Source organism: Periophthalmus magnuspinnatus, chromosome 6 (genome assembly GCF_009829125.3).
Source record: "Periophthalmus magnuspinnatus isolate fPerMag1 chromosome 6, fPerMag1.2.pri, whole genome shotgun sequence".
Classification (NCBI taxonomy): domain Eukaryota; kingdom Metazoa; phylum Chordata; class Actinopteri; order Gobiiformes; family Gobiidae; genus Periophthalmus; species Periophthalmus magnuspinnatus.
Genome location: NC_047131.1, coordinates 18,695,498 through 18,715,901, shown reverse-complemented (window position 1 = coordinate 18,715,901; position 20,404 = coordinate 18,695,498). Strand labels below are relative to the sequence as shown.

Sequence of the window (20,404 nt, the reverse complement as noted above, 5' to 3'; positions counted from 1 at the left end):
TATTGTTTTTGATTGTGAAACTAGCTTTAGGATTAGAGATTTATAAGACATAAATCTGTTTAACTTCAAATCCCTTTTTTGTATGCCAGCTTAAAACTTCAAATGTGTTATGCACCAAATGCATTTTTAATATATGTTGACAATGGGAATGAAAATTTTTGAAGACTTCTCTAAATGTTTCCAGTGTAACCCGTGCTTTTACAGTTTTACAAAAGGTATTACAATCACAACTGAACCTCAATTGCCTGTGCCTAAACCTGCAGTTAGAGGACACATACAACTTTTTCTCATTCTCAGTATGTGAACAGGTCATGTCTCATGTGAAACCTCAGAACCTCCAGAAGTCTCTCACTGAGCTGCAGAGGCTGCACTAGCACCGGTTAATGATTGTTGAGGTTTAGGTAGTGGGAATTCAGATCAGAGAGAGTCGTTTTAGGTTTAAACCCACTGGCTTTCAGCACTGAAATGGCGTACGAAATGAGAGACTAAACAACTTGGCCGTCTGCTATCCTGTTTACTACTCCCTGTTTAATCCTATCCTGTTTAATTACTAATAACAGTTATAATACAGATATATTCTTAAATGTTATATCTGATTTAAACTTGTCTATCTCTTATCTCGGGATGCAGATAGTTTCTGTTTCAGTTAGTTTCTGACATTTAAAATCAAAATCATACGGTTCCCTTAAGTCCTACTTTGGTTTGTATTTTTAAAAATCTATTTAACCCAGTTTTAATCTGGTGTTAAAACATTCATCATTATTTGGTCTCAGTTTAGTCTAGATTTAGGCTTGTTTAGTCTTTCCTGTAGTATATTCATTTTATATTACTCCGTTTAAGATGGCAATTGAAAAGGTAACATTTTTAAGGTGGTACTCTGTGTGAAACAAGTGCAGTCATTCATTTATAACCGTATCAGCTACGAATGAATGAACCTAAACTGAATTACAGCCAATTTTATTAGTTTGCTTGAGGCTAATAGTAAACTGGAGCGTGTTTTTTTCCCAGCAGCAGGTTAACGCAGCCTGTGCATTGAATCCCGTCTCCTTCAATAAATCACCCTCAGTTTGATGGATGAGGCTGAACTCTTGACTGTGACAGGAACCTGCTTACTGCTCCAAACCAAAGCAATCTATGTCATCATTACAGGACAAAGTGTTTGGGGTTAGCTAGTGGAGCGATTTAAAATGTGTATGCACATGTTCAGTGTATGGGCCGGTAGGTGTATGTTTTGGATCTTTCCAGTGCCCTTTAAGGAATTGTTTACCCATTATTACTTACGTTAAGCCAGAAGCAAAAAAACATGTTTTCTAAGAAAGAAATACACAAGTTAATATGAAGTTTCTTAATAATAATATTTTTTTAAAATGAAGTAATCGGATACCAAAACATACAGCTGGCACTCATCACAAGGCCAGGCTGGTAATGGTGTAAATTGTCAGTAAACTACTAAATAAACTTCTTAATAAGTTTTTAGTAAGTTAGCTAAAAAGTTAAGTTGTCTTGTTGGTGATTTTAGTTAGATTGATGGTTTTTATATCTGTCTAATGTGTGTGTCCTTCTTCCAGTGCCCACTTTTCACCTGGACATCACAGAGAAGGAGACGTGAGTGATTTTAAAAACTTTATTGCATGCATAATAGTAAGGGGGTAAATATTTGATGTACTTTGATAAGCTTGATTGCATGTATTACATTGTGTATTTTGTTGCAGAGGAGAGACGGCACTGCACAAAGCGGCCAGTTCATGTCAGAGGACCATCTGTCACTTCCTGGTGGAGGCTGGAGCTTCACTCATGAAAACTGACCTTCAGGTAACTTTGTTTATCATATGACAGACTAGACAACACATTTCAACAAAACGTATGGATTTTGATCTAGTTTTCCCTGATTTTAGCATTTTAGTGAACTTTATAATTTTACTTCCTGATTGGAAATGGGCATCACATGTGACGTACAAATAGGTAATACCTAGCAAACGTAATGTTAACAAAGGCCAAAATGTGTCTAAATTGCACAGTGCTTATGATTAGACTAATAAAAACAAACGATAAAGCCTTTATTTTGTTAAATGAAGGTTTAAATTGCCAGAAAAAAAACCCAACAACTTTCTTTCCCGTAAACCATCCCTGCACTTTAGATGGAATTTTCCATGTTGATGACATAGGTAGAGGTATACTCTTTTAGAACTCACCACTACTTCCTGTATTTTTGTACTTTTTTCATGTTTTCCACAAACTGCCACTTAACTGATGTAAAACTATTATAAATACTTGCCACCAGGTATTTTTTTAGAAAACTTGCCATATGCAGTTTAACTAGTTTGGACAAAACCAGCAGCATTAAGACAAGTATGGAGAACGTTAGGGAAGACAGACACTCCCTGCCACCCTACTTACTTAAATGCATCCCCTTTAATTAAATGCATCCCCTTTAATTCACCTAGGCCATTTCAGTTTAATTGCGTTATATTTCCGAGGCGCATTTCCTGGTGGTTTCTCAGGCTGCTGAGTGCCACCAGCGAGTGTCTCAGGAGCATGTGACCCACTTGTATAAAGTGATTAATGTTGTGTGTCAATGAGGAGCCCGGACTCTGCAGGATCTGGCCACAATCTGGGACCGGGACTCGCCATGACAAAGGCCTTAGCACTGTGTTTCCATGGAGATGTCAGCACTAACAGGAAGCAGCCCATAATCTCACTTTCTCTCTCTCCTCCACCAAAAGAAAAGACTTCATGTGATACTGAGTGTGGAGTGGAGCTACTCACTACTTTAGTACTTTGTAAACATGGATATTTTACTTGTTTTGTTTGAGTTTGAAGAAACAAATGGAGAAAGTAATAGTTTGAAAGTGAGCTTAGTGGTAGGTACAAAATCATAGTTGCAACCAAAATTATACGGGTTAAGTCTTATTACAAATAACTTTGTAGTTATTACATTTTTTGGGTGTGGGGGGGGCTGATTTAGAGAGTGGGTAGAGTAGTCAAAAATTGTACTTGAGTACTGTTACTTCAAAATATGTATTACTTAAGTACAAGTACAAAGATAGTAAAAGTATGGTGTCTGAAAATTACCCAGACTGCAATTTCATTAAAACTACTCAAGTAATTGTAACTGAGCACTAGAATGGATAAGCCTCTACCGCTGCCTCAGGTCTAACAGCTCTTGCTTCTATTCATTAGTGGGAGTTGGACTATGAATGGTAGTAGATAGATGCAGCTTTGTTTTGGTGATTTAGTGAACTCTCTGCCCTATAGGATGGTGTGGGTCAGAGCAGGGCCACAGCTAAGCAACAACATTCTTCAGATCATCTATGGACACCAACTGTTGAGGAAACCAGTACATCCAAACATATCAGACAATCAGTTAAAGGCAGTCAAAGTGCACTTGGGTGGAGGATCTGCTACCTGCTGTCCTGACAGAGATGGTATTGCGTTGATTAGAATGTTCTACAGTATGACATACAAGTTCCTTGCATTTATTCAACTTCAAGTGTTTTATTATTAAAAAGCTAACTTAGAAATGTGCATTCTTACTGAGTGGGGTCCCTTCTCCAGAAATCTGACCCGTAACTCGGCTTGGTGGTGTCATCTTCACCAGAAAAGCTGCATATTGCACCTTTCAATATATTTGTTGTGAAGACTTAAATGTGTGCGTCACCAGTCGTACGTTGTCACTGATATGCACCATTCTAGATGAAGGAGACAGATAAAGGTGCACTGTGTGTTTGCTGTATGTGTGCGTCTGGTTGGCTGAGAGCTGAGGGGGCGGGACTCACATGGGCAGGTGCACATGCATGTATGTATGTAAAGGGAGCACTCACCTCGGGCACAGGTGTTGAGAGTCAGGGCCGGATAGACGTAATATTTTTTGTTGACCGCCAGTTCCACCTCCACTTTCACTGCCAGTTTTACCTCCACTTTTACCTCCACTTTTACCTCCACTTTTACCTCCACTTTTACCTCCATTTACTCATCTTAACATAGTTTGCTTTATCCATCCATGTCCATTTTCTCTGCTGCGCTGCTGATAGCTCTGTGTGTGTTCGTCAATAAATCATTACAAAACACATGTTGGATCTCAATAATCTGCCAGCGCGCCACAAAGCTACGAACCCAGGACCCACTCTGGCTCTCACTGCGGCTTCAAAGTTTGTTAAGGGAAGCCTCTATACTAGCTATGCCATCAACACAAAAAAATCCATTGATAATGCAGGGACAATTAATGCCCAAGAGAGGCATTTTTCTTGTTGTTTAAGCCTCCATTTAATGAAATATAGGTCTAATTTTAAGTATTGTGCAATTTAGACATGTTTTGGCCCTCGTTAACATTATGTTTGCAAGGTACGGTTATGGAATTGCTATCTCTACATATCCAACCAGTAAGTAAAATTAGAAACTTTACCAAAATTCAACAAATAGAAAAAAAATTGGCAAGAATTTTTTATTTATTTTTTGTTTAAGTGAAATGAGTAGTCTAACCAGTCATATACTCTTTAAAGCAACAAGCTGTTCTTCCCATCTCAGTTACAAGAATTATGTAGAGTGGCTTTGTAAAGTAAAGGTAGTTTGTTTTTTGTTTTTTTTTCAGGGGGAGACTCCTAAACAGCGAGCAGAGAAAGCAGCAGACCACGACTTAGCTGAATATTTGGAAAACCGCCAACATTATCAGATGATCCAGAGAGAGGACCAGGAGACAGAGGTCTGACCCGAAAAAACTGTAGTCATGTTTTTTTAGTACTATACTGTTAATGTTCAATAATAAGTGTCTTTAAACCAGGAACACTGCATCTCCACTGACAATGAATGTAGACCATATACAAACAGAGCTAATGAGGAGAGAGTAGCTAAGATTTTGAGTGAAACTTGGGTTTATAGAACTATGTTTTTATATGTACTGTATGGTGTAAAAAGTCATTGTGGTCCCAATAATGAAAAGGAACAACTAGAATACAAGTTAAAAATATAAAAAAAACCACAACTGAAATGTAACTTTGTCATCTATATATATAATGTGATGTAAATATAGAGATAATGGTTTATAGGCTGCATTCACACTTGAACTAGACCATAGCTAATCCTGGATTAGAAAAGGACCAAAACTACAACATCAGTCTACATCAGAACTATGCTGGCTTAACTATCTTCTTGTTACTGCCGTTTGTTTAGGAAATACTCAGATTTAAAATTTATTTTAAATGTACAATACTCTTGTTATTTATGATTACAAGGATCAATGGAAAAAAGATGTTTTATTTTTTAGAAATTAATTCTAGTTGTTTCTATTTATTTTCATTGGGAACACAGTTACAGCTGCCATGTATGACCCTATTTCACTATACTCAAATCACTTAAAGAATAAGTCCACACAAACATGGGTATTTTTTTTTTTTATATTTACTTTCACATTCCATTCCATCAGATTTATAGGCCCATTTGCTTATAAAGTTGGCATAGATATTATCATTTCTTATAAAACCCTATTTCTTTAACCAATATTGAATCTCTCTCTCAGTGTCACTTTACAGTGCACATGGCCACTAATCTGTACCAACCACTTCAAATCATTCACACCCCACAATCATATAGATCAAGTGGGTGAAGTGTCTTGCCCAAGAACATTACACTAGTCCAAGCCATGTGTTCACTGATCAAGAGGTAGTGTCTGTAAACCATTATTATATTATAAGCAATAAACCATAGCCATATTTGTGTGGACAATGCAAAATGATAAACCTTGACTAGAAACAAGTTGGTGCCTCTGTCATACAAATATGTCACATCTTTAATCCCTACAGCCACCATTCATTTTACCTCTAGATGCTTTTATTGCCATATATTTTAGAATGACTGCAAAAACGTGTCTTTTTAAGCATTTAGTGACCGTTTGGATGTATTTGTTTACTATTAAATGTCACATATTTAACTTTTAGTCACTTCTTATTGAGCTATTTATATTTTTAGACATAGATAACACTTGCTTGGGATTAATACATTGGAGCAAGCTGCCTCCTGCTTCTCACTTTTCCTTATATTGTGGATTTATGTTCAGAATTAGTAAATGTACTCTATATAAGATGTTTTTGTAACTTTGTCTGTTACATACCAAAATGCAAAGGGTGATGCTTTTACTGTGTTGTATAGAGTCTGTGTATATTCAGTGTTTTAATGGCCCCAAGCCTGTTTTTCTGCCAAAGCAGTGGAGATTGTATTAATAGTGACTGCAACTATAAGATGTAATGTTGTATAATATCATATGGAGTAAGAATGTTTGGTTTTATCATTTCGGAGTGACCTGCAATAAAGCATGTCAGTAAGATGCCGTGTCCATGATCATTTTAAAATGCACTGAGCCAAATGTACAAAATGAGTTGATCAAAATAAGTGTTGCGTCAGATCCAAAGTGGGTTTCAAAACATTCTCTATAGAATGTCATTCAACATTAAATAATAATACTTTATTTTATATTACCATGTGGCCTCATCTGTCATCCAGGTATATGTGGTCTTTTAGGATGGGGCGATATGGCTAAAAAATAAAATCTAGTTTAGATTTTTTGTTTTTTTACCACACACTGGACGATTACAAATGCTAGTCTTTCAAACAAGGGAGGCTCTTTACATTTTCTTTCTTATAATATGCTATTCATTATATTTCTAGAGATATCTAAATGTAATTGTTTCATAATAATCCTAACTTTCACAACTTAACAAAAAACACAAATTTATCAAATTAATTGGATTAATTACCCAGCCTTAACTTGTTCTGATACAGCTCAAGGGCATTCTAAGGCTATTCAGGAAATGGTCATTTCTGTCCTGTTGATGTGAGTTTTTTAGAATTGATACTTCTACAAATGAGTATCTAATTTCTAATCAGTACTAAAACTAGTGTTGATTAGTATCTGATTTTGAATACTTTTGACAACACTTGTAATGAGGAATTATTTAATATTCTTATAGCAACAAAAGATTTAGATTAAACTCTTCCAAGTACTGTTCAATCCTTACCTGATAATTTTAAACCTACTTCAAATCTTATCTGTGTCCTCATATTCGGCAAACTTGACTTTCTCAATAATTTGAGCCACATATGATTAGAAAATCTTAAAAATGCTGCCCAACAGAGCAGTTTGAGTGATGACATACAGCTAAAAATAAAGTACTTTTTTGTCTTCAAGGGATTTTTTGTGCATTATCCTACTAAGGAGTAACTAGCTGGACCTGGAGGATTAACCCACCTATCTACACACTGACAGAACACACAGAAAGGCCTCACACAGTTCAGAAATTAAACCAAGTACCTTCATGGAGTTACAGTGGACTTTAGGAAGAGCAGATGCCCATCCCCATACGTCATGGGCATGGAAGTTGAAGTGGTTTCTTATTGGAAATTCCTGGGTCTGCACATCAAGGACAGTCTAACTCGGTCCACTAATGCAGCCAGCATTCTTTTTGAGGAGACCCAAAACTGCTGGTCTACGCCTCCAAGCCTTCATCTCTTTTTACAGATGTGGAGTGGAGTGTGTGTTGACACAGCCCAACACAGTGTGGTATGGCCACTGCTCAGTCCAGGACAGGAGAGCACTGCAGCATGTGGTCAGAGTGGCAGAGACGATCACTGGATGTGACTTCACACACATCAGTGATGTGTCTCCATTTATCAGGAGCGCTGCAGGAGATGGGCCTCCTGGATCATGGAGGCTCTCTCGCATCTCTCTACTATCTAGGAGGAGACTGAGTTGCATCAAAGCCAGAACATCTCGGCTGAAGTCCAGCTTCTTTCCTGAGGCTGTTGGACTTTTGAACAGTGCTCGTAGATTTTTTTTTTGCTTAGGCTGCTACCTCTGCTACACTTTACTGTACTTCCTAAATGCTTTTAAAGTAGTATTTAATTTAATTATATATTATTGTTCTTACCTTCTTTAAATCACTGGGCCTTGAGGAACAGATTCTGTTCTGTCACGTGTTTCTCTTACATGTTGGAATGACAAATTAAGAAACTTGAACCTTGCTATGAGGCGAGAGTTAGCATATATGCCAACATGCCTCCATTGCAGCAGTGGGTGGGATAGAAATGTCTTCAACCTTATTATTTTCTATGCATGATTTAGTGAATAACCAGTTGACCAAAAATTTTTTATCATAGCCTTCTTCACAACAACAGAAGTGTAAATCTGTGGACCTGAAGGAGGACGAGCAGCTCCTCTCCGCTGTGTTCTGCTCTTGTGTGTTTTCCCAGCTGCAGTTGGGACAATGGGCCTCTCGCATGACTGAGCCATTGGGAAGTGGTGGAGTCGACTGCATTCTTGTAGCTCAGACATGGACAGAAATAAGGAGAACCCTGTAGACCCCAGACAAAAGCCTACTGCGAAGAGTGACGTGTATGTAAAGAGTACACGCAAATATTTACATGTTGACACACATAGGAGGTAAGGACAGACCTCAAATGGACTTTGGACTTGGAGATATATAAGACAGTTATTAAGAGGAAATGATATAGTACCTGCAAATATTTATACAGCAAATTAAAGTGCAAATTGAAGTTCAAAGTAAACATAACATACTGAAATAAGTTTTTTTCTAATTTGTGTTTCAAAGGATGGTAGTATGGTATAATAAGTGGTGGTTTGTGGGACTTGCCTTTATCAAATCAGGTTATCACAGTATTTCTCTGATAGACGTATCTCTCATTATAATATTGTCAAACATTTGCCAAAATTTACTATAGTTCAGGTCTTTTTACCCCAGTTACTTCAAACACATCCAAAATAATCCCACTGATGATCACTAAACTTTCCCAAGTGCCTTTGTGTGAACTTAGGCCAAACAGACAGACAAACATATTGACTGGCATACCAGTGATTAAGTACAAAAACAATCTTGCATCTCACTGACCTTGTTCTTGCTGTTGTTACTGTGTGTCTGTGTGGAGGTGTGTGTCAATACTTGAAGTATTGACACACACTTTGTCACACAGACAAATTCAAACTTGTTGAACTCTAACCCTAACTGTTGTCACTGTCAGATATATTACTAAGCATATTAGTTGTCTATGATATGAACATGTAGACTTTCATTAATCCTTAAATGTGCACTATGCAACTTTTCTGGTGGAGGGTCCGCCACCTGCTTGTCTCCATGGAGATGTTTTTGCTTTGCCTGTAATGTTCCACAGGATGGTATTAAACTTATAAATCTCTGAGGACAACCTGGGGACCAGGATAAGTTACTGGTCAGAAGAATCTGAGAATACATTTTTTCCATGGTATGTTTTATCAAAACACCAGTAGTTCAATGAATGCAAGATAAATATGTATAATGCCATACTGTGGGATATTCAAGGCAAATCAATCAATCAACACATCCATGGACACATTGCACACATGGACACATTGCTTGGCAAATCCAGAATAATATTTCTCTGGATTTTTTATACATATTGATATCGGTCTGGTCCCCTGGTCATACATGATCGTATTATCAGATTTTTATTTTATTTTTTTGAGTGACGCATGTGAAACGAAGAAGCTCATTGGTCACAGATCATTTACAAATAAAATCAAATATATCTCATCTCTGATTAACAGTTAGTGCTTGGCTCATTGATTGTGCAGAAATGTATTGTTTTTCAGTTCCCTATGATATGCTTTTTGTCCTTTATTTTTTCAAATGCAGATGGTCCATGCGTGTCCCCAAATAGCTCCACCTGTCAATCACGCCCATTTGAAAACCAGGAGATTCACCAGATCTTCATTAAGTATTGAAGGAGTGTGTATTCTAGATCCTAGGCAAATTGACACAACATGTGACCGAAAAAAGATCACATGCTTGGAACACAGAGCACCTTTGAGGGAATGTTGTGACAGGGGAGCATTTAGGCAGTAACACATATGTATACATGTTAAAATTATATTATATTTAGTTATCAAAAGATGTATTGTAAATGATTTAAAGTAATTTTCTAGAAATCAGATTATTAAAAAAAAGATCAATATTGAACCCTTTAATGGTGACGTAGACTGTATAAGCCACAATAAAGTCCGCATCATAAAGCTTTATTTTTCCCTGCCTCTGATCTCAATTTGAAAGTTGTGATGTCATCAGAAACCAAGCACTAACATGGAAACAATTTACACTTTCTACAATGTAAAATACACTTTTATCACTACAACTAAATTACAAAAAAAACCCCAAAAAACTCAGCTTATGATGTAACAATTCATCCTTTTACACACTTTCTAAAAATGTGAAAATGTCTAAAATTCTATCTTGTGCCCTTCTGACCTGTATTTAAGTTTTACAGGTGAAGCAGGCGTGTCCTTCTAACATCACCATGACTCACAATTCGACCTCTACCCTGTTAAAGAGATGGCAGCCCTGAGCAAACAGCAGCTTTGTGACGTCTGAACACCTTTATAAGCAGTTACCGTCAGGCATCTGAGCAACCGTAAATGAGACAAAACTTACAAGACCGAGCATGTGCCAATAAAAAACACCAAGAGACCTACTCAGACAACCAAGACAGAACCAAAACTAGTCAAATCTCAGTCAGATGTCTGAGTGGTTGTGACTAAATATTGCCGTTATTGTGAGTAACTTGTCCATTTGCCAGCAACAAACCAATAATTTCCTTCCACTGATATGAGACTGAGTGGTTAGATCTGCAGCACATTTGCAAGCCCTTGATGTTGTGCTCAAATAAATAAATACACATAATTTCTCTCAGGACAAGAGAAGCTGAGGTTGCACTGCATGTAATTAGTAGTACACAACTATCAATTTAAGTGACAGCATGGTGGCTGAGTGACTTTATGCCACACCGCAAGGAGGTACAAGGTTTGATTCCCAGGTCATTTTTCATTTGTGTCTTTTCCCTGTACACTTAAAATGTGCAAAAAAAATGTGTGGCTCATGCTCCAGCTAGGAACTTTTGCTTGAACTACACTGTGGTTGCATATTGATCCTGTTAAGTTAATATAGGGTTGTCAAAAGTAAGGGCAATTTGACACTAATTGATACTAAAAGTAGCATCAAAAATAAAAAAAGTCACATTCAGAAGACAGAAATGAACCTTTCCTGAATAGCTTTAGAAAGATCTTGAGCTTTATCAGAACAAGTATAAGACCACATAGACTAGTATACGCCCATGGACCACTGTGGAACCTAGCTGGACGACTGAGGGACTATACACAGATATAACACCACATGGTAATATAAAGGAAAGCGCTTCATTTTAATGTTGAAAATAAGATTCTATTGTCTGAAGCAAGACATTTTTTATTATCATTAAGGTATCAGAATCGGTATTGAGTATCGAATCTATTCTTTAACGTCAAAATTGAGTTAAGTGAGTGAAATTAAGTGAGATTTTAGTATCGAGATAACATTAGAAAATTGCTAGGTGAAAAAAATCTGTTTAAATATTTGAGTTAATTTGCTTCTAATTATATCTTCACTTTTCAATCACTTCACTAAGCTTATTGTGCAAAGTGTTGTGAGATAATGCCCCAGTCTGTTTTGTTCCTGGTGGACCTGTGACGTCACTGTGATGTCATCGAGGGGTGGGGTCTGTGCATAGGGACCCACACAAGAGCAGCAGCAGAAACACACAGCACTCAGCTCTGCACCTCTCAGCTGGCTGCTTCTCTCCTGCAAAGTAAGACGTTTCACTTTTTATATGTACATTGGGTATTTAGTAGCATTAGAATTGTTTAGTTAGTTGACCTTGAAGGGTAGTTTTTCCTAAACCTAAAATTTGGTACTTAAATAGATTTACAATTTATTCTTTGCACTATTTTGAGTTGCTATTGTGAGTTTTGAGAAGATTTGCTGAAGACATACAGTTGCATACTTATTTTAAGACCAGTTTGCAAACTTTTGATTCAAATTCTCTTGTATGTCTTTTTGTATGGAGGCCAAATTGTAAATAGCATAATTTCTCAGTTTAAAATAAATATCTTTAATGTGCTGGACATGGAATATAAAAATTTGTAAATTAGTCAAATTACAATTATTAGATTTACAATGCATGGTTGGTTGGGTCAAATTAAAAATCTATGGGAGAAGCAAACAATTCTTCATACACTATAAAACACTATTCACCTTTTTACAGTGAAAATTTGTAAATTAACAAGTATTTTTCTATATTTATATATATATATATTTGAACATACATTTGCAATTTGGATGAGACAGAAAGGTTTTGACAGAGAGCTTGTTCTTACCCAGTTAAATACCTGGTTAGATCATTTTGCATATTTTCAAGTTTAACAGGTCTCATCTAGACTAATTCTTTTGATGGTTTAGTTATATTTTTAGTTTAGTCTTACTAGAACTCTTTTGAATCAAGTTGTCAGTCTACACTTATTATCTGATTCTTGTCTTGGATGGATTCAAAACTTTAAATGCAATTACACTAAAGTATGTAGCTTCAAAGTGTGTGATTGGGAATAGGATTTTGTTTATTTGCATTCAATATTCCCTAGTACTCTCACTCTTCCTCAGTGCAACATTTATTATAAATTTAAAGGATTACAACAGGTCAAATTTGAGATTAACTGTATCCAATCCCATCTAAGCAATGTATAATCAATAAAAAAAAAAGAAGAAATGCAGCCACATAGAGTAGATTCATTTATTTTCTTTCACAATGAGATCACCAATGTTTCTTTCCAGTTGTGGTATTTTCCAGTCTACTGAATTTAAAAGTTTCTACCTCTTCCTTGTAGTGAAACTTGAAAAAAAACAAGCTCAGTATTTCCTCATATCACGAATCTTTGCACTTTGTTTAAGGTTTAATTGTTCTGTCTTGAAAACTAACACAATTTGCCTTTAGTCTGTGACATTATTCTCTAGCCTGTAATCACTTGTTGGTGTAAAATAGAGAAGCAGTGAGGATTACTTCAGCAGAAAAGAAAATGGTTCCATTGAAATGACATAGGGGACACATTGTACACATTTAGGCCTATGTATTGTATGTGTGTTGAGCTAGGCAACTTTATTTCAAACTGTATAGAGTGCATCTACTTGTAACTCAGAAACTTTTCTAAAGACCTTGATATCGACAGGGTGCTTTAGCCTTTGGACCAGTTCTATCACAGACTAAAACTAAGTCTGTTCAGTAATTGGTTTAATGGTTTCTTTTTGGTAAAGATGACTAATGTTCCTATGTTGTTATTTTGTGCTAGTTTTAAACCTTGGTTGTTCAGGATACTGTATGTGGTCATGGGTTGTGGTCGGGACTATTAGTGTTCAATTGGAGACATCTTTTTCCAATTCTTTTTGGAGTCTAGACAATGCTGGATTAGTTAAACTTAGAGAGCCAACTCCAGAACAGCACTAGTATTGTAGTGTAAACCTTTCCTTCACAGAGACATGGTAGTTAGCACTCTTACCACAAAGCAAGATCCATGATTCCATTCTCGCCGAATATGAGAAATCTTAGTTTGGCATTGTATGTTTGCAATCTGGACCTACATCAGACATGGTTCAGGTTGTCCCAGCAGCAGATGGATCAATATATAGAAGAGTTTCCCTAATGGACAAAGCATATAACTTAACAATAATTAATGGTTCACTAGTTTGACAGCTGGAAAATGGAGATTGACTAAGCACAGAGTCGTGGGATCAACAAAATCTCATCTATAAAACTGACATCCCTGCAATACCACTTATGAAATTTGGTACGGTACAGTTTTCCTAATATTGATCCAAGGAATTGTTCTTCAGAAGTAAGTTTTGTGTTTGCCTATGTAGCAATATTGCCCTCGTGGAAGTACAGTGAACAAAGTTAATGGTGGAGCCTTTGTATCAGGCATAGAAGTATAAAGATTTTTTTCTACATATGCTATTATACTACAAGCAACAGCAAATGTTTCAGTCAAAGGTAGTACTCAAAAACTTATTTATCAACTTTACATACCCATTTTCTACTTGTTGTCAAGTGTTATGTCCACATGTTATTTCGTTTACATTTGTCATAAAAGGATAGTGGGTAATTCCAAAATGAACTGAGGGTCTTGGGGGGAACTTCCTCTAAATGTCGTCCATGTTTTCAACCAAAGGCCGCATCATCTCCTCCGCTTTCTCCGCGCTCAGATCTCATTGTGCTCCTATGGAAATGCTCTCTATTCATCCCACCACATTCAGGACCAGGACAGGGCAGGCAGAGGAGGGGGCTTCAAGGGGGAGGGGGGTGAGTTGGACGACCAAGAGCCATCTCCTTAGACAAATCATGGAATCTGTGTTACGCTACTTTAGATTCGACCCAACCACGACTAGAGCCTGGCATTGTCGCGGCCCAATGAATCAGTATTCTTTTGAGAGGGTTTTTTTTTTTAAAGGAGGGTTTTGCTTGGCCCCCCTCGACCCTCCCCACCACCACCATCACCCCCCGCCCCCATGCACCGAAAGAGCCCCGGGATCCCGCTGAGAGCCGGGACTGTCCCATAAAAGAGGCTTCGAAGTGCTAGATTTGTGCTGCCAGCTGACGTTTCAATGGACACCACGGTTTTTAATGGGAGTTTTTTTTTTTTTTTTTTTTTTTTTTTGAAAGGAGAGCTCTGTCATCTCTGGGTACAAAAACAGCTCCGGGCTCCATAGAGAGAAAGGGCGAGAGACTGGGGCACTATGGGAAATGCACTGCGGCGCTCAAAAGAAGGCACTGGCTATATGTTTGTCCGAGCGCATTCACACAGAAGCCAATGGGGACGATTGGAGAACTTGTCAACAAATAGAGAGATATGAGGAAGGAGAGGAGGAGGAGACATAGTTACGCTGACTTAGATTTTATAAAACAATATAAACTAGGGTAGTGATTCGCAAACTGTGGTACGTGTACGCTGGTTTAGTCAAATTTAGGTGTGTTTTGGTTTTGTTTCTGGTTTAAATCTGGTAGAACTCGGAAACCAAATATTATCTTAGGTGGTAGTTTGCATGAAACTTTTGAGAACCACTGGAGTAGGGTGACAACAAATGGTTATTTTAGTGGTTGAATAGCCAACTGGTATTTTTTAGATTTGTTTCTGTTCAATACAACTATTGCTATGGGCTTTTATAGGTTCTATTTTATTATAAAGGTTAAAATAGGATTACAGAAGGCCATTTGAGAGAGATTTATTTACAAATAAAGTGTGTTAATGATAAGAAAAATAAAAAAAAATGTCTGTTTGTTGCTTGTAGACTACATATAATGAATTAATTTACAATTACGATTATTTTAATAGTTTAATAGGCTTATTCCGATTAATTGCTGCAGCCCTAATGTGGACAACATTCCCAATGAGGCAAAATCTTTAATATCTTGGAAATCTTGTGCAAGTCTGTATTAACTCCCGCACTTACACTTTGGAGAGCAAAGTGGCATAGTGGACACAGTGTTTACCTTAATCTCGCTGGAGCACATGTTCTGTTGTTGTGGTACTAAGGAAGACACTCCGCACATGGGTTACTGAAGGAAAGGCCTCTGGCAAAATTAAAATAAAAAAAATATATATTTAAAAGACACATAGGATAGAAAGGAGGAAAAGGGGCAACAAAATCACACACACATAAAAAGAACCCATAAGATTCGTGGCACTAATAAAGTGTTAGACCATTGGAATTTTTGACAGCAATGGAACATAATCCCAAAATATTTTCTTGTATACTATGAAGATAAAAAGAAAAATGTTTCAAAAATCCTGCCTCATTAAAATGCAATATGACTGGTGGCCAAGATTAGTGGTAGTGTGTTAAGAAAGGATTAGATAAACATCCAAAGGTGCCATTTGTAAGAGATTTGGTAGAGCACTACTTGTACATGCGGAGTGTTCTTTGTAGGGCAGTGAATACATTAGCCCACTTCTATAATCCCAGACTACAATAGTCAGATTACTGGATTATTGGACCAGATTCATTTGAACAAATTTTGAACCATCTGCCCTCCATCTTCATAAACATCACGCAGGAATCACATAATAAAACACAGGATTAGAAAGAGACAGGAGCAGGACGGCTGATACAATAACGAGCTATTGCATTGTGTACTAAATGGACACTGTTATTAACAACAGGATTGAAATTTGATACGATCTGAGATTTGGCAATTTATAGAAAATTTGACAAGATGGTGTAAACACATAAAAGGTTGGCAAAAAAAAATCTTATTACCATTTTCTTAAAACCAAGATTACAATTTAGAATGTATCATTATTCTTGTACAGCCTACTAAACTACTAAAGCCGTCTCTGAGAGTTCACACTTAACTGTGATTGGTTAAATCCACTTGTCACTCACTCAGAGCATGACAGACGTTGACCAACTGGAGTGAATTGGAAAAAGTTAACAATTTTATACTGTTATTTAACCAATTCCAAAAATGAGAAGTTACATGACAAAATACTAGATGGTAATGACTAATATTTCAAGACATACAGTCATAGTCACTTAAAGGCCCATTACCTGATGTTTTCCATGTCTTGATGTCAAATTAAGTTTGCTGTGTACTATCTGCATCTAATTGTAAAGTGTTTTATTGTCCGGTAATCAGGAAGTGCACTTTCAGCAGGCTAGTTGTTAGGATTACTGTGATAGCAAAATTGAGCTCTAGCCTCTGAAAGTTGTAAAAAGCCCTTATAAACTCATTTCAGTGAATAATTAGGATGCTCAGAATGCATTTCAAGTTTTTAAGACAGTAAACTGATAGAAACTGAGCAGCACTGGTCGGTTTGAGGAGCTTCTGCTGAGGAGCTTTGGCTTCTGTTTTATTGGCTGAGATGTACAGAAAGAGGAATATTCTTGCCTCTCCTCGTTATACAAACCTGTGACGTCATATTGACTTGAAAGTGCTTTTTTTTCCAGGATGCGAGGCTTGGTTTCAGTGACACTTCTGCTGCTCCTGGCCCTGTCCCTGAGCGCAGAGGCCGGGCGAGGGAAAGGCAAAGGAAACAAAGGTGAGAAACAAATCTAAAATTGAATACTACTTATTATATTGTAATCATGTATATCATGTAATGACAAAAACTAGGACTAAATGTCAAATGTAATTCAATGTATGCAAGTTGATAGTGGCAATCCTGATACATATAATCCTGATTAGAGCTGCAACAATTAAATCAACTGATTGAGACTAGCTGACAGTAAAAAAAAAATGTTGTCGTATTTTGATAATTGTAAACGGAATCTGGATTGCACAGACTCAAACACATACAAAAAGACCTTTTATAACAAAGACAGTGGTAAAATGTCAAAAGAATGAACAATTTCAATTTCAACAATTTTCATCCATAATACACTTTATATGTAAATATTCTCTATCAAGAAGCCTTCAGTCACCATATTACAACCTTTGTTTGGTTAAAAATGTTACATATGTTAACATATGATAAAAATAATTACTGACAAGTCAAGTGCTAAAATAAATGTTAGTTGCAGCCCTAATGCTGATTTTCATGTAGAGATCACAGTAGCACAGAAGCTTAAAGAGATCACTCACTATTATCTCAAGAGTTATTCATGTTTTCGGATCCAGTCACAATAATTTTTCAATTTCAAAAACCAGGGTATCAATAGTACAAAAAGTCAATGTACAATTGTCTGTGTAATCCCGTCCAGGTCTGATCCACCGTAAAAACCAAAAGTAAAATCTGTCAACTGGACCTTTTTGTCCAGTTGATAGATTTTTCTTTTGGCTTTTACTCAATGTACAATTGAAAAAAACTGGGAGTGCACTGACAATGTATTTTGCTCTTTTTAATTTATCTGGGATAGGGACTAGATAGAAATGCATACAGGTCACAATATAATAGAAATAACTAAACATAACGATTGTGAGAAACAAAAAGTGAAAGTAAAAAGTGCAAAGGAACAATGCAAAATGTTTTTATTTTATCTGGCTCTTTATATCACAATATCAGTAAGAATAAGTAATAAGTAATATCAGGAACAAAATGAATGAATGTATGGGTCTTAATGAATGGATGGATATTAAGACCAAATAAGCTCAAAAATGGACTCTAAAAACACTGTGCCATCCAATAAGAGGCAATCCCTTCAGCTAAATATGTAAACTTCAACATATGATTCAATATTGTCTTGTCTCATTCACTGTATTATGTAATGCTCTGCATAATAAAAAGTATGTGTGTCATTGAGTCAAATCACTGCAGCTGTTGTTTGTTTTTAAATCTCGGTTTCCTGATGCTTTGAAAACAAGTTGGCCTGGTTATGGCGGCTTTTGACACATACTTGGCCAAAAAATGACAATAAATAAGGTACTAAAAACTGTCTGTACTTGGCAAGCTCAAACATCTCTGTCTCCTATAGTGTTTTCTAAGCAGGATTTACTGGTTAGGGCTTGAAATTGCTGAAGTTGTAGAAAGGTAGACAGGACTGGTACAGTTTTCTTTTTTTCTTTCCCATTTTGGCAGTGCAGACATTATTATTAAGTCAATTCAAACTAATAATTATAGGCTAGTCAATTTTATTGGTCTGATGCAAGATTTAATCACAGTTATTGTAAAATACCATTCTGTCTAGCTAATCTTATATCAAGTATCCAGCCAACCATTTTTCCAGGTTTAATTCAGTTGGAAATTAAAATGAAGGATAAAATAGCTCAACTGCTGGTGTTAAACGGCTTTAGTTGGGGATTTTAATATGCCTCATGAATATATAGATAGAAGTAGTGATGATGCTACAACTGTTACTACTACTATTCAGTCATGAATCTAACACAAACATTGTAGTTTTTAAACATTTCTACTTGTATCAGTACCATAGCCTCTCCATGTGTTCACAGGTAAACCGGACCGTGCCAAGGCAGCCTCCGAGTGCACCCCAGCGGAGACAGAGTATGGGAAGTGTATCCCGGAGCAGGGCGACTGTGGAGAGGGCCAGAGGGAGGTTACCTGTAAGGGTCAGACAAACAAGATCCACTGCAAGATCCCCTGCAACTGGAAGAAAGACATCAGTGAGTGTTGGACAGATTGCGGATTGTGGTCTGTATTTTGACAGTTAAACAGCAAATTCCACCATAGAATTCTGACCTGTCCTTCAGCCATAGATTATTCTGTACAAAAGTCTAGGCCTAGGTGTTTGATTGCAGCACATTAACAATTTGCTGAATGTCTCTTCCCACAGTTCACTTCAATTCACGCTTACATCTATAAATGCCAAACGATTCTAAAATTATGTAAAAAGTAGTAACTTGTAAGTACTTACTGTTGAGTGGTCTACTGTAGGTGACTGTAAGTACAAGTTTGGCCCCTGGGGACCCTGTGACGCTGCCACCAACACAAAGAGTCGGTCGGGCAGTCTGAAGAAGGTCCTGTTCAACGCCGAGTGCCGAGACACTGTGACTGTGTCCAAGCCCTGCTCTCCCAAAGTCAAGAAGACGAGAGGTGAGAATCACACCCTTATCTACTACAGACAGACGGGACTATGAACATATAAGCCTAAATTATTCAAAAAAAGGTTTTGAAGACAGTGCAAATGTCCATCTTTAATTTTACTCATAACTATTATACTACATTTCTGCAGTCTGTTAGAAATTGTGTGTTTAACTGTAGGTGAGTGGATTCTTAAAAGGGGAATTAACTGTCACAAACAACTGACTTTATATCACTCTTTGACAGATTAGTTATTGAATTAATTATTGTCATACTCAATATTCTAATTCTCAAAACAATTTCAATAGTACCTTGTAAACAATACAGTATATCACCTACCTCTAAACTGATCCAGGCCCATTACAGGTAGGAGAGAGGGAGTCTAGGTAAAAGGTCAAATAGTTGGTGACATTGCAATTGCGCTCCACCTAGTGGTTACACATAATACAGACAAGCAGTCATGTACAGCTTGAAAAAAGTAGTAGTTTAGTGTACACAAATCATTAATATCAGGATTGTTTTTTAATTATTTCTATTTTTTTCTTTTCTTCCAGGAGACAAGAAATCTACCTAAACAATGGGAAAGTATTGGACCAAGTGTCTTTCTTCCTTCATGAAAATGCAAAACACAGACTCCTCCAAAAGTACATTTATTTAGATGTTTGTTTCCTGATGGTTTTATGTTGATTTTGATTAAAATGCAGAGCTTTCCTGATTTTCCTATGTTAGGCAAAAGTAAATAACTGTTCCTTAGCGTATAGCCTTTTTTAACCATAAAAACTTTTTTACAAAAAAAATATAGAATAATGTTAAATCCAGTGTTATATTCTCCACTGGATCTAAAAACGTTTGTAGCAGAATTTGAGGCATGTACAAACTGTGCAAAGGTTAGAAAAGGCCGTCTATAAATCTATTTTTGAATTTTAGATCATGATGAAGCTTGTACAAATGAACAAATTAAAATAATGTACATTGTTTTAAACTGTTTGGCTTTTTCTTTGAATTCACAGCCATACCAAACTCAGTATATCATCTGTT

At 36.7% G+C, this 20,404-nt stretch overlaps 2 protein-coding genes across 4 annotated transcripts in view; both read left to right on the top strand.

Annotated features, from left to right (window-relative positions):
* Positions 1 to 6,314, top strand: part of LOC117372581 (diacylglycerol kinase zeta-like) — a 52,863-nt gene extending 46,549 nt beyond the window's left edge. For all 3 annotated transcript variants that reach the window (XM_055222335.1, XM_055222336.1, XM_033968401.2), the window contains 3 exons: positions 1,569 to 1,605; positions 1,713 to 1,812; positions 4,589 to 6,314. In XM_055222335.1, coding sequence (XP_055078310.1) covers positions 1,569 to 1,605; positions 1,713 to 1,812; positions 4,589 to 4,705 — 254 coding nt within the window. In that variant the 3' untranslated portion in view covers positions 4,706 to 6,314. The remainder of the gene's footprint in view (positions 1 to 1,568; positions 1,606 to 1,712; positions 1,813 to 4,588) is intronic.
* Positions 6,315 to 11,522: 5,208 nt separating this feature from the next.
* On the top strand, positions 11,523 to 20,348 carry LOC117372584 (midkine-B-like). The gene is made up of 5 exons (XM_033968405.2): positions 11,523 to 11,655; positions 16,839 to 16,930; positions 18,778 to 18,948; positions 19,220 to 19,378; positions 19,921 to 20,348. The coding sequence occupies exons 2-5, from the start codon at positions 16,840 to 16,842 to the stop codon at positions 19,938 to 19,940; spliced, it is 441 nt and encodes a 146-aa protein (XP_033824296.1). The 5' UTR covers positions 11,523 to 11,655; position 16,839; the 3' UTR covers positions 19,941 to 20,348.
* Positions 20,349 to 20,404: the final 56 nt, after the last annotated feature.